The sequence below is a fragment of the Mustela erminea genome, chromosome 13 (assembly GCF_009829155.1).
Source record: "Mustela erminea isolate mMusErm1 chromosome 13, mMusErm1.Pri, whole genome shotgun sequence".
In the NCBI taxonomy this organism is placed as follows: Eukaryota; Metazoa; Chordata; class Mammalia; order Carnivora; family Mustelidae; genus Mustela; species Mustela erminea.
In genome coordinates this window covers 60,990,253-61,005,417 of record NC_045626.1, presented here as the reverse complement: position 1 = coordinate 61,005,417, position 15,165 = coordinate 60,990,253, and the positions used below count along the sequence as shown (strand labels likewise).

The 15,165-nt window shown below is 37.9% G+C and overlaps 1 protein-coding gene across 8 annotated transcripts in view; it reads right to left on the bottom strand.

Moving 5' to 3' along the window:
- Positions 1-15,165, bottom strand: part of CEP192 (centrosomal protein 192) — a 133,730-nt gene that overhangs the window by 66,830 nt on the left and 51,735 nt on the right. For all 8 annotated transcript variants that reach the window (XR_004278327.1, XM_032311492.1, XM_032311493.1 and 5 more), the window contains 4 exons: positions 10,453-10,517; positions 9,598-9,807; positions 7,200-7,326; positions 5,638-5,756 (listed from right to left, as the gene is read on the bottom strand). Coding sequence is in view for 7 of the 8 variants with exons in the window: in XM_032311492.1 (XP_032167383.1) it covers positions 5,638-5,756; positions 7,200-7,326; positions 9,598-9,807; positions 10,453-10,517 (521 nt within the window). In the remaining variant the exon portion in view is untranslated. The remainder of the gene's footprint in view (positions 1-5,637; positions 5,757-7,199; positions 7,327-9,597; positions 9,808-10,452; positions 10,518-15,165) is intronic.

The window sequence follows — 15,165 nt, the reverse complement described above, 5'->3', positions numbered from 1 at the left end:
TGATTCCCTCACTCCCATAAGAACACCTTTGCTAAGTTTCTTCTTAAAACTCTTATCCATAGCATCTTCTTGAAGCAATAGATCTCCACAGGAAAGAGTATCCTCAGTACTGGGATTCTTCCTTCTCTTGGATTCTTGGATTTTGGCCCAATATTTTTTTGTTCCTTTTTTTTTTTTTTTTTTAAAGCTCTCCTGCGCCTTCTAAGAGATGCTTCTGGATACGCTATCCAGTTCTAACAGTTGTCAGCCAGAGTTGGTATGCATTGCTTAGTCTGCTATTACTGGAGACAGAAGTCTTAACTTGCATTTTTAAAATAATAAATAGGTTTATGTTTCTTTGCCGTGGCTTCCATTTCAGTTGTTTACCCATGGTTCCTATTTATGTCTTGCTAGTGTCCTCTTTCGTGTCAGAAGCAAACACAAATCCTGTCTGGAAGACTGTATCTCCCATGGCCTCAAATTATTTCAGCGACTTTTCCTGTAAAAGGTTAAAAGCAAAATAGGAAAAGATACAACATGTAAACAATAAACACTACAGAGCAAAAGCTGGTGTCACCTATGTTAACACTGGACTCGACTTAAGGCATAAAGCGTAACCACAGGCTCTCTGCTCAGCAGGGGCCTGCTTCCCTCTCTCTCTCTCTGCCTGCCTCTCCGTCTACTTGTGATTTCTCTCTGTCAAATAAATAAATAAAATCTTTAAAAAAAAAAAAAAAAAAAAAAAAAAAAAAAAAAAAAACGCGTAACCACAGACAAAGGCGGTCATACACAATGACAGAAGGTCTGATTCATCAGAGAGAACAATTCTAATTTGTATGTACCCTAAAAACACAACTTCAAAATTTTTAAAGAAAATAATGCCAGATTCACAGTATGTAATAGACAAATCCATAATCACAGTGTGAGATTTTAATATCTAAATAACTGAAAGAACAAGTACAATATTTTTAATGATAGTTTCATCACTATGATTTAATAAATTTTCCTAAATAAAACATACAAAAGAGAGCAACCAAAGATCACACCACAGGCATTCCTGTCATGTGCACAGAAGATATTTTCAAAAATGGAACAAATGTTGAGCCATACATCGTGTTTCAACAAACTTCAAAGGACTAAAACCTATCTTTCTCTGACTACAGTATAACAGGCCTAGAATCAATATTTAAAAATTTGGAAAACCCCTAAATGTTTGGAAACTAGGCAATACACTTGCATAACACAATGGACCAGAGAAATCAGAAAATATTTAAAATGGAATTATAAAGACAGTATGACTGGGGCACCTGGGTGGCTCAGTGGGTTAAAGCCTTTGCCTTCGGCTTGGGTCGTGATCCCAGGGTCCTGGGATCGAGCCCCACATCGGGCTCTCTGCTCCGTGGGGAGCCTGCTTCCTCCTCTCTCTCTCTGCCTGCCTCTCTGCCTACTTGTGATCTCTGTCAAGTAAATAAATAAAATCTTAAGGAAAAAAAAAAAGAGAGTATGACTTAGCAAAATATATGTGATGTAAAAAATAGTACAGGATGCAACAAAATCCCTGCTCTCAGAAAAATTTATACCATTAGATGTTTATGTAAGAAAACCAGAAAGGCAGAAAAATTAAGCTTAACATTTATATCTAGAAGTTAGAAAAACAACAAATTAAATCCCCAGAAAATATAAGGAAGGAAATAAAGACTAAAAAATATGAATAGAAGATAGAGAATACATAAATGAATGAATTAATAAAATTGAGAAATACCTGCTAAGAATGACTAAGAAAACAGAGGGAAAAGAGCCAATACATAACAAAGAAGATATTCCTTAAGAACCTAAAATATTAAACAATCACAAGAGGATATTACGGTCAATATTTGTCAATTTATACAGAGTGATAGATTTTCAAGTTTAGATGAAAGGTTTTAATTCCTAGGAACCTACAATTTATTAAAACTGACACAAGTTTTAAAGATCAGAATAGTCCTATAACTATTTAAGAAATCGAGGGCACCTGGGTGGCCCAGTCAGTTAAGTGTCTGACTTCAGCTCAGATCATGATCCCGGGGTCCTTCGATCAGGCTCCCTGCTCAGTGGGACTCTGCTTGCTCCTCTCCCTTGCCCTCTGCCCTTCACCCTGCTCATGCAGTTACGTGCTCTCTCTCTCAAATAAATAAAATCTTTAAAAAAAAAAAAAAAAACTGAGTCAGTGATTAAAAAGTATTAAAGAAAATTCCAGACTCTGAGGATTTCACCGATGTACACTACCAAAATCTAACAGCACCAATTTAAAAAAAATAAATAAATAAAAATAAGAGTACCATTCTTCCACTCTTTGATAAAAACAGGAAAAAAAAATGAGATGATCAAAACCTTGATAACGAAACCAAAAAGGCATTCTGCTCACTCACAGACACACACTCTAAGTAGATCATAAGCAATGAATCCAACAATCTATAAAAAGGATAGGTGTATTCCAAGTATAGAAGAACAACAGAACATTTAAAAACTATTTCTTGTGATTCACCACATTACCAGAAAAAAAGAAAGCTGATGCAAAAAAGCATTTGACAAGATTCAACCTCCTTACAAGTTAAAAACAAAGCAAATTAGCTGACAAGTATCAGAAGGGATTTTTAAAAACTGATAATAAATAAAAACTACAGCACCCATCTAATTTACCTTTTTCTTCCAAATTTTAAAATTCTAGTTAGTTAACAGACAGTGTAATATTGGTCTCAGGAGTGGAATGCAGTGATTCATCACTTACATATAAACACCCAGTGCTCATCATAATAAGTGCCCTTTTTTTTTTAATATTTTATTTATTTATTTGACAGAGGCAGATCACAAGTAGGCAGAGAGGCAGGCAGAGAGAGAGAGAGGAGGAAGCAGGCTCCCCGCTGAGCAGAGAGCCCGATGCGGGACTCGATCCTAGGACCCTGAGATCATGACCTGAGCCGAAGGCAGAGGCTTTAACCCACTGAGCCACCCAGGTACCCCTGAGGTTTTTCTTTTAAGATTTTATTTATTTATTTGACAGACAGAGATCAGAAGCAGGCAGAGAGAGAGGAGAAAGCAGGCTTCCCACGGAGCAGAGAGCCCGATGCGGGGATCGATCCCAGGACCCTGGGATCATGACCTGAGCTGAAGGCAGAGGCCCCAACCCACTGAGCCACCCAGGCACCCCACAAGTGCCCTTCTTAATGCCCATCACCCATTTAGCCCATTCCCCACCCACATCCCTCCATCAACCCTCAGTTCGTTCTCTATAGGTAAGAGGCTCTTATGTTTTGCCTTTCTCTTTTTTTCACCCATGTTCATCTGTTTTGTTTCTTAAATTCTACATATGAGTAAAGTCACATGGTATTTGTCTTTCTCTGATTTATTTGGCTTAGCATAATACGCTCTAGCTCCATTCATTGATACAAATGTCAAGATCTCTGATGGCTGAGTAATCATCTATTTTAGATATACACCACATCTTCTTTATCCATCCATCAGTCAATGGACACTTAGGCTCTTTCTGTAGTTTAGCTATTGCTAAACTATTTAGCTATTGCTAATGCTGCTATAACCACTGGGGTCCATGTGCCCCTTCAAATTTGTATTTTTGTATCCTTTGGGTAAATACCTAGTAGTAGTACAATTGCTGGGTCATTGGGTAGCTCTATTTTTAATTTTTTGGGGAACCTCCATACTGTTTTCCAGAGTGGCTGCATCCATTTGCATTCCCACCAACAGTGTAAGAGTGTTCCCCTTTCTCCGCATCCTCGCCAACATCTATTGTCTCCTGTGTTGTTCATTTTAGCCATTCTGACAGGTGTGAGGTGGTAGCTCATCTTGATTTTGATTTGTGATTCCCTGATGATGAGTGATATTGAGCGTCTTTTCATGTGCCTGTTAGCCATCTGGATGCCTTCTTTGGAAAAAAGTCTATTCATGTCTTCTGCCCATTTCTTAACTAGATTATTCAGTTTTTGGGTGTTGAGTTTGATCAGTTATTTATAGATTTTGGATACTAGCTCTTTATCAGGTATGTTGTTTGCAAATATCTTCTCCCATTCTGTAGGTTGCCCTTTAGTTGTGTTGTTTCCTTTGCTGTGCAGAAGCTTTCTATCTTGGTTAAGTCCCAATAGTTCATTTTTCCTTTTGTTTCCCTTGCCTCAGGCAACATGTCTAGTGAGAAGTTGCTACGGCTAAGGTCGGAGATGTTCTTGCCTATGTTTTCCTCTAGGACTTTGATGGTTTCCTGTCTCACCTTTAGGTCTTTCATCCATCTTGAATTTATTTCTGTGTATGGCATAACAAAGTGGTCCAGTTTCATTCTTCTCCGTGTTGCTGTCCAGTTTTCCCAACACCGTTTATTGAAGAGACTGTCTTTTTCCATTGGATATTTTTTCCTGCTTTGTAGAAGATTAGTCGACCACATAGTAGCACACATCCAATTTAAAAATAAAATACTGAAGAGCTTTCCTGCCCTGTCAGGAAACCCCAACATCATTACTTCTTCTTCAACACTGCTCTGAGGTATAATCAGGTAGGCCAGTCAAAGAAATTGAAGGTATCAAAATCAGAAAGGAACAAAACTATTGTTATTCTCAGAAGATAAAACTGCATATACAGAAAATACGAGTAATTATTAGAGTTAATAGTAAATTGAGCATGGTCGCTACATGTAAGTTGAGTATTTGAAAAAACATGTATTTCCGTTTAGCCAAAAAAAGGAAGAGTGAAGCTAAGAAAGGCAGTATTAAAACATTGTTTCAACAAGTTAGAAAGAAGTCCAAATGATGCGCAGTCATCCCACAAAACAATCATAAAATACAAATAAAAATTAAAGCCTAAGTGGAAGGATATATAATTTTCATGAATTGTAAGATTCAGAATTATAAAGGTGTCAGGCTGACTGTTTGACAGATTAAATGGAACACCAGTTAAAAGCCCAACAGTACTACCGGTTGGTTTGCTGAAGGTGGCAAAGTGATTTTAAAATATATATGGAAATGCAAATGGCCAAGAATAGTCAAGATACTTTACAAGAAAAATAAGGTAACAAGACTTACAAAGCCACAGTGTCATATTGACATAAGACCCCAAATGTCCAAAGGACATGTCTAATGGGCTTAATGCAGGGTATTCATATAATAGAATACTACATATAGTAATGAAAATGAGCTTCTTCTTATACTTAAAAGAGGTGCATCTAGCAAACACAAGTGAAAAATAAATCTAAGAAAAAGAATACATGGTACATGATTTCTTATAAAGTTCAAAAGCAGGGAAAATTAATAGCACATAGAAGGAGTAGTGCTCAGAAGGGAAAAAAAAGTGGTTTCTGAGCTACTACTGATGTTCTTTCTCGACCTAGGGGTATGCATGGGTAAGCTGTGGTAACTCACTGACTGTAAGGTTGTTTTATAAATAAATTTATGTATCCTTATTATGTTTAGTATGTACATATGTACTTGGCATGCATATTTATTATACATTGACTAAAATATTTCTGAAAATTCAAAGGACATTTATAACAAAACTGAATCAAAAAAAACCCAACAAATATTATACTGTATATATTTTTCACATGTGACCTTATGTTGATCTTATACAAGAACTATGACAATGCAGTTTCAGTTTTTCTCTATGGAAAGCTCAAGATACCTCTGTTTTGCTGTTAGAGGCAGTTAATGTCACATCACTTTCATCCACTTGTGAAATACTCTCCAGTTCTTCAGCCTGAAGTGTAACTGATCCTTCACTTAGCTGTGCTTTTAAGTCTCCTGTAGAAAATAAACAACAATTCAACTTACATCTATAGACTACCTCACAGAAACAATCCGTGGGATAAGGACCACTCAGCATGACTAACTGCCAAGGAAGAGTCTTTGGACCTCAATTTGATTTTGCCAAGTTTAAACTTTAGATTGTGGATTTTAATCTCTCCCTTTCAAGTACTGACAAACTCATTTAATATTTTCAGCTTTAAACATTTCACAAATATACAATAAGCTGAATTAAAAAAAGAGAACTTCTTGGGGCACTAGGTGGCTCAGCTGGTTGAGCATCTGACTCTTGGTTTCAGCTCAGGTCATGGTCTCAGGGTTGTGAGATCAAGTCCCATGTCAGGCTCTCCACTGAGTGTGGACCCTGCTTGAGATTCTCTCTCTCTCCCTCTGTCTCTCTCTGCCCCTCCCCTGCTGCTCATGCACACACTTGCTCTAAAAATGAATAAAAATTAAAATGAGTCCCTCTTTACAATAATAGAAAATCAACTAATTTTATATCTAATCCCTTCATCCCAACTCCTCCACTAGATATAGGCTCTTTTTTTTTTTTTTAAGATTTTATTTATTTATTTGACAGAGATCACAAGTAGACAGAGAGGCAGGCAGAGAGAGAGGGGAGGAAGCAGGCTCCCCGCCGAGCAGAGAGCCTGACGTGGGGCTCGATCCCGGGACTCTGGGATCATGACCTGAGCCGAAGGCAGCGGCTTAACCCACTGAGCCACCCAGGCGCCCCTAGATATAGGCTCTTTAAGGACTGGAGCAAATCTTGTACAATTTTATATATGTAGCACCAGGCACTGTACTAACAAAAAGTAGCTGTTCAGTAATTGTATGTTATTACTGAGAAAGTCTGATTTTAAATATTTATCATGGAGGGGTGCTTGGATGGCTCATTTCGTTAAGCATCCAACTCTTGATTTTGGCTCAGGTCAAGATCTCAGGGTCATGAGCTCAAGCCCCGCATCAGGTTCCACACTCAGCAGGGAATCTGTTGGAGATTCTCTCTCTCCCTCTATCCCACCACCCCCTAAGATAAATAAATAAATCTTTACAAAAAATATTTATCATAGATACTTGTCATACTTAGACTATTATGGTCCAAATCTCAAAATATCATCTTAACCAAAAGTCTAATTAAGTTCATCAACTCAGTAGTTGAATAGACCAAAATTAACTAACCCATTTGAACTAACCCATTAAACAAATGAAGTATTTCATTTACTTTGTTTTTTTACAAAAGGATTTAGGTGGATGTTGGTTGACTTGTTTCCACTTTCGACTAAAAAGGCAATATGGGTTATATAAGAATAGAATCTGTAACAAATACTGAAAAAATTCAAAACAACATATACATTTTCACTCATTAACATGATCACAGAACCACTAACTTATAGTTTAAAAAAAGGTTACTAAAAATTCCTTCATTTAATCCATTACCTGAAAATATATCATGCTTAAGATGAGCCATTTCTTTTTCCAAATTACTTCCTGATACATCAGATTTTCTTATGAGAGCAACAGGTTCTCTCTTCTCTGGTGATCTAATAAAATAACCAAATGATGGCTACAAAACAAACATGTGAGTTATTTCCTGAATTTTTAACTGCTCTGAGAAATTCTAGACTATTTTATTTTACTATTGGTAACCTAGCTAAATTACTTCAACAAAATAATTGTTCTTTTCATTTAAACTCAACTAGAGATAAATTTTAAAAGTCTAGTTTTTTTTACTTACTGCCATATTCAATCATCAAACTAATACTGTCAGATACGCTGCTTTTACTAAAAAATCCAAATTCAAACCACCCAGGAAAGACATTTCATTCCTTCAGGAATTATTATGGAGTAGCTACTGTGTCAGGCACTGTTTATAATCAGTGTGATATATCAATGAGATAAAAGATAGAATGTCCTGCCTTCTTAAAACTTTTAAGTATAAGGGTATTTATTTTATACAATACATCCAAAAAATCTGTATTAAGATTAGTTGGGGGTGGGGGGAAGATTAGGTATGTTCCTAGCACCTGGAAGAAAGTGCTAAGGAGCAGGGAATTCCCACTTGTCTTTCTTATACAACTTTGACATGTCAGACCTGAAATGTAAATTCCTTAAATGCACTCAATTTTCAATTGAGCTTCACCTGGGAATTTTTTCCCTTGATCCAGCAACTTGAATGCTAGTAACATTTCATAATTCAAACCAAAACAGAAATTCTAAATGATAGATGTATTTTTCCACGATCCAGTGCTTTGTTTGTTCAGTAAGGATTTCATTTAATCTTCAACTTCTCTTATAACATCAAATTAAAACGGAAAATCTGTCTCTCCAAAGCACTTATTTTCATTTTTTAATTCACTGCGCAGACAGGAATGTATAGGGATGGGATGTGTCAGCGAACCCCAACATCATCACTCCTCTTTAACACTGCTTTGAGGTGTAATCAGGTAGGCCAGTCAAAGTAACTGAAGATACCAAATGCAGGTACCAGTTCAAATCAAATTTAAGTCCTGTATCTGGACTTTGAGTTCTAACACCATGGCTATTATTTCAAATTATATTTAGTAAAATCCAGTTTTAATACCACTCCCTCCAATAACCCAACTCCATATAAAGAATTTATCAAGCCTTTTGACTCGACCTCTGAAAGGAATCTTGAATCCTTGATTTTTCTGGGTCTATACTATAATTCTAGACACCGGCCTTCACATCTCTTCCCAAGTATGAACCCTCTGCCTGTTGCTATTCCTCTTGCCCCTCTCCACCCAGGTTCCATATACAGTAGCATCATGTCACACTTGGAGATGGCGCCGGCACCACGACAAAGTTGCTTCCTGCCTCCAAGCATTTCTTCCCAATTAATTTCAGATGAACCTAAGTCCTACAATGACCCCTCATGATCTGGTCCTGGTATGTTTCTACCACTGAACCATCCTACCCTCCCTCCCTTCCCCCATTTACATCAGCTCCCCTGGCCTGCTTTCCAAGCCTCCACATGATGATCGCCCTTTCCTGAGAGCACTCTGCCTCCAGATCTTTTGGCAGCCTCCTCCTTCCCATCATTTAGGTCCCAGTTCAATGCCATCTCCTCAGAGGTCGGTCGCCCTGACCACTGCAGCTAAAGCAACTTCTTTTTTTTCACCCCATGTTCCAAAATGCATTGTTTATACACCACACCCACTGCTCCATGTAATATGTGCCCTCCATAATTCCCACCACAGGCTCACCCAACCTCCCATCCCCCTCCCCTCCAAAACCCTCAGTTTGTTTCTCAGAATCCACAGTTTCTCATGGTTTGTCTCCTCCATTCTTCATAGAACTTACTATTATTGCTTACATTTTCAAATTTTTACATGTATTACAGCTTATTAAACCAAAACTTTCCTATATTCCAAAACATGTTTTCAGGTAAAAGTTTAAAAAAAAAAATCAATCTTCAAATTCTTCCCATCAACCAATGATATAACAATAGCAGTATCAACTAACAGGTATTGAACACCTGCTGCAAGTTAGCCTTGGTGCTAAGTGCTTTATGTGTCCCATCACACTTAATTCTTATGAAACCCTATAAAATAGCACTCCATTTTAAAAACTGGAAAATTAAGGCACAGATGAGTTAAATAAATTGCTCCATGTCACAGAAGGAGTTAAAAGATAGAACCAGGACTGGAGTCAGGGTCTGACCGACTGTAAAACCCGAGCTGTCTACCACAATTCTATCATATGCCTATTCTGTCCCTGCTGTAAAGATACTATGCTATAGTTAATATCATCATAACATTCAAAATATAAGGGCTGATGAATTAATTCAACCATTTTCAGCACATATCATACTTACTCTTTTCACATTGTAACCACCACCAAGGCAACCAAGAGCTTCAGATCTTTGAGCAAAGAACTCTCCTAAAGATAGGCGTAAATAACTGGCATCATCTTTGTCCAAATCTGATGTGCTAAGTGATTTCCTCAACAAATTATAATTAATTGAAGTTCCCCAAGATGTATCCCCTAGTGCAGCTGAAGTGTTCTGGGCATCTATATTTTCTTCCTAGGGAGAAAGTTATTGTTTCATTTTACTTCCCCAGCAAGGCTTCCTTCTGTTCTTCTAATATGCAAAAATAAGAAAATTTAACTAAGAAAATTTAAACATCTTCATTTAAAAAAAATCAGGACAAAATCAAGCTTAAATAGCTAATAATAAGGTAATCAATATATTCAATTTGTTTAAATAGCATTACTTCATTTTAAAACATGGTTAAAAACTATGGTAAGATCTTTTTTTTTTTTTTTAAAAGATTTTTATTTACTTATTTGATAGACAGAGAGAGATCACAAGTAGGCAGAGAGGCAGGCAGAGAGAGAGGGGGAAGCAGGCTCCCCGCTGAGCAGAGAGCCCGATGTGGGGCTCGATCCCAGGACCCTGAGATCATGACCCGAGCCGAAGGCAGAGGCTTAAACCACTGAGCCACCCAGGCGCCCCAATGGTAAGATCTTTAAAGCCTATTAAGGTGAGTCTAAGTGAACTGAACTTATTTAGTATGCAGTTATTTTTAATTAATAATTGAGAGCATGACTGAAAAAGAAACTGTGTAAACATGAGAAAGCAAGATATAATTCTATACAAACTATGTATCTATCCAGAAAGAATATAGGTAAAATTTTGAACTTTGGTTAATCCCAATAAAATACGAACCTGCATAAATTGATGCTCTTTATTAAATTCTTCTTCATCTTGATCAATCAAATCCAGGGCTTCAGCTTAAAAAATAATTAGTTTATATAATTAAATTATACTAATGCCTAATTAAAAACTAGCAGATATTGAAAACTTAGTTAGGAAAATGAAACAGTAAAGAAATAACTGAGAAAAGTATATGAAAGCTTTCATCATACAACTGATGTATCTATTTTAAGTATGTTAAGTCTCTGATTCTTAAACTTTTAGTAATGAACACTCCACTGTTAATGATTTTATCAGTTACTAACTTGTCCTAACTTGCTAAAGGGCCCTTACAATGTAAGCTTATCTGTAAAAGATGCACGTTAATTTTAGCTTTTGAAGATTTTGGCACAACTGACTTAAAGTGCTCCAGGAATACCTGTGAAATTTTATCTGGAAACAGCACAACAGAAAGTCACCCTATAAACTTGTAGTGAAGAGGTCTGCTGGGATGCCCAACCACCTGTTTGCTCAGGACTGTCTCAGTGTTAGAAAGGAAAGCCCCACATCCCAGCAAACCCCAAAGGCTGGACAAACTATAACAAGCGGTCATCCAAAATCTGCCCTCAAAGTCCCTACTGAGCAACTCAGTTTACCTTAGGGAAATGAACGGGCCTGGACACCTTAAATCTCTAAGTCAAATCCACAAACTAAAATGCCTCAGAGGCCAGAAGTAAATGAGCATAAAGGTCCAGGTGTGACATGGCAGGGAGTGATGGGATAGTGGCAAACTAGAAAGCACATGATCCTGCTCAAGTCATTAAAAGAGAAAAGAATTTTAAACATGTTGACTAATCAGACAGTCTGCAGGCTCTCCGCCTACCTGCTACCCACTCTGGGTCTGTGCCTGGTACTTTAGTAGGAGACTGGCTGAAACAGGAAGCTGTATGCAACCCAGAAGAGACAGTCTACCATGGCCCAAACAAGAGGTATCCCCCTCTCTCATTAGCTCATTAGGAGCTAATCAGATCCAAACTGCTCTTTTGGAAACCCTTACAGTTCAACATTAACATCCTGAGAAACATAATGAGAATAGAAATAGACTTATTTCCAGGGTGCCTGGGTGGCTCAGTGGGTTAAAGCCTCTGCTATTGGCTCAGGTCATGATCCCAGGGTCCTGGGATCGAGCCCCACATCGGGCTATCGGGCTCTTTGCTCAGCGGGGAGCCTGCTTCCTCCTCTCTCTCTTCCTGCCTCTCTGCCTACTTGTAATCTCTGTCTGTCAAATAAAATAATAAAAATCTTAAGAAATAGACTATTTCCAATCAGGAAAAAAAGAACACCAGAGATAGCTCAGGTCCTTACTTGATGGGATAGTGGGGATTGTTTGTTTTTTTTTTTTTTGTAAAGATTTATTTATCAAAGAGAGAGTGCGCATGCACACAAGCAGGCAGAGGGGCAGGCAGAGGCGGAGAGATGGGCAGGCTCCCTGCTGTGCCGGTAGCTCCATGCAGGACTTGATCCCAGGACCCTGGGATCACGACCCGAGCCGAAGGCAGTGGCTTAACTGACTGAGCCACCCAGGCATCCCAGATAGTGGGGGTTCTTTACTTTGTGAACCCATCATTTCTTATGTAAACATATTCTTAACCTATGAATGGGCATCAGAAGAACAATGAAACTCTCAAATCACATTAGAGATACAATCTTTCACGTAAAGACTTTTCTATGAGGATTCTCTGTGATGCCCATGACTCAAAGAGTTAAAAGCCATTGCCCTAAAATGTGAAAGCATCAACCAACCAACTCTAACAGCCAAGGGAGGGGAAGTAGGAAATCAGACCACTAAGAAGATAACCCAGAAAGACTTCATTTACTTCACTGCATTAAATATCGAGTGTTTTTCTGTGGTGCATGGGTGGCTTAGTTGCTTAAGCAGCTGCCTTTGGCTCGCATCATGATCTCAGGGTCCTGGGATCGAGCCCCACATCAGGCTCTCTGCTCACCAGGGAGTCTGTTTCTCACTCTCTGTTTATACTCTCCCCACCCCTCTCTCAAATAAATAAATAAAATCTTTTTTAAAAATCAAATGTTTCTCAAATCATTAACTAAACAGTTCCAACTGATATTTGTTGGATTCTGAAGTACTTTCTTCTCCAAACTTTAACAGATTCTTCCATTCAAGAAAAATCTACAGTAATATTGCTACTTTGTATGCTCACCAGAAAATATATATGAGAAAAGTATTTATGTGTACAATTCAATGAACACATTTGTGTGGCCAGATTAACACCCTAGGTCAAGAGAGATAACATTGCTAGCACCCCCAAAAGGCCAATCAAGCTTCCTTCCAGTTACTACATGCCCATCAGAGGGTAACCAGTATCCTTACTTCTTACTTCACAGAGCAGGGTACATTTTGAAATATATACAGACAGATTTATATAGCATGTACTCTTATTTTGCATTATTTCATTCACTATGCTTGTGAAATTCATCCCCGCTGCTACAAGTAGCTACACAGCATTCACTTCCATTGCTACATAGCATTCCAATGTGTGAATAAACACCATCCACTGTATCATTAATGAGAATCTGGGAGTTTCTAATTTGGAGTTAATTATATAGTGCTGCTATAAATATTTTAGTCTTTTGGTGAAGAGTACCTCTATACATTGGGTATATACTCTGGTGCAGAATTACTGGGGGCCCTAAAGTATGAAGTTCATAAAGTTTACCTTCAAAAGCTCCTGCTAGACAAATTTCCCAAATGGGTCTATCACTTTATACTCCCACCAGTTACACATGAAAATTCCATGACCACTGACTTTTAAGTGATACAATCACTATCCGCTATCCCGTCTGTACCCTCTTGTTCTTTCTAAATCAAGATATTGTTGAGCAAGCTCGAACTGTAACTTAATTTCCAGTTTCTGGCTCACACTTCCCACCTCAAACTATAATCATTCAAAATTCTACAGTTTCTTCTGATTTTCCCACCTCAGTTCATGGTACTGCCATTTTCTCAAGTAACTCCAACCACAAACCTCAATCTTTTCTTGCCTCTCTCTTTACTGAAATCTAGTCACCAAATCCTAACCATTTTTATTTCCAAGTCTTTCAATCTCTACTTGCTTTTCATTCTCACTGTGACACCTAGATTTCTCCAACATCCTGAGGAATCTCCCAGTCAACTGACCATTGCTGCCAGAAGACAACTCACAAAGGAAGTTGGACACTGAAGTCTGCAGTGGCTCTCTATTGCTTATCACACAAGCCTCAACTCAGACACGGCAGTCAAAGCTCAACTCTACTTTACTTGGCCCTACTCTACTTCTCCAGCTTCACCTCTTCATCTCTTACTACTCTCCTCTTCCCATACCTTGTCATAAATGCTAGCTACATTGGACTATTTACCACTCTCAAAACACACCCAAACTTCCTCATTTGATTCTCTTTAATTGGATTTTCTATCCATTTGGAATTTCTCATGCCCTGAAGCATTTACCTTTTGAAACTCTTACCTCAAAAGCTACTACCTCCTACGTGAAATCCGTCACCCATTCATGCAAAAGTTATTTTTCCTCTAAATTCCCAAAACCATTTGGTTTGTGTCTCTTATGCTGCTAATTACTGTTTTATTCTTATCTTATCCCCCTTTAGCTGATGGACATGGAAAAATACCTTATGTGTCTCTACCTTCCACATCATTACATGGTTAGGAGGAGCTCAGGACAAGCAGTAGTCAGAATGACTTCTTCCTGAGGTATGTTCTGAGCCTATTAAAAATACGACTAGGCTTGACAGGCCACTGAATGCCTTTCTTTATCGCAGGTTTACAGATGCTCAGGGGCTGGAGGCCTCAGTGGCACAGCACCTCCACAGACTAAGGCTCAAAATGTAATTTGTTCTGCAGACTTAAACTGGTTTTTCCTTTCACAGTCAGAGATAATCAACAAACTAGATGATATTCCTAATGCTCTCATTCTTTGAGATTTATGTTTTCCGTCACTTTTCTCCCATCATTTCCACATTTCTTAAGTTTAACAACAAAATGGATAGGACTTTGTAATTGCTCATTTTTCAGATGATATTTCTTTTGTTCAGGACAGAATTTTAAAAGTGAAAATGTACAGCTTGAGGTCCCTTCCAACTCTGCAAGATGGAAGTTCTAAACTAATGTGAAAGAATGATAGCCTGACTCACTGTCCTTGCTTAAGGAAAAGGCTCAGCTCATTCTATAATGATTAGCACTGGCTAATTCAAGACTTTGTTCCTATAAAAACTACTGATAAGCTCAGTATTACAGCTGACCCTTGAACAACTTGGGTTTGAACCACACAGGTCCACTTAACAAAGATTTTTTTTTTCTTTGATAAATATAGTATAGTGCTATGAATGTATTCTCTCCCTTATGATTTTAACTTTTTCTTCCTCTAGCTCACCCTACTATAAGAATACAGTATATAATGCATGTAACATGTAAAACAGGTGTTAATTGTTTATGTTACTGCTTAAGGCTTCTGGTAAACAGTAGGCTGTAAGTAATTAAGATTTTGAGAAGTCAAAAGCTATATACAGATTTGAAATATGCAAGGAGTTGGTGCCCCTTAATCCCCATATTGCTCAAGGTTCAAATGTATAGCCAAAAACGATTTGATATGGCTAACCAATATATAGACTAATCTCAGAATACCATGAAAAACAATGAAAATGGTACAATAAAGTGGTTATCAATACACTTAC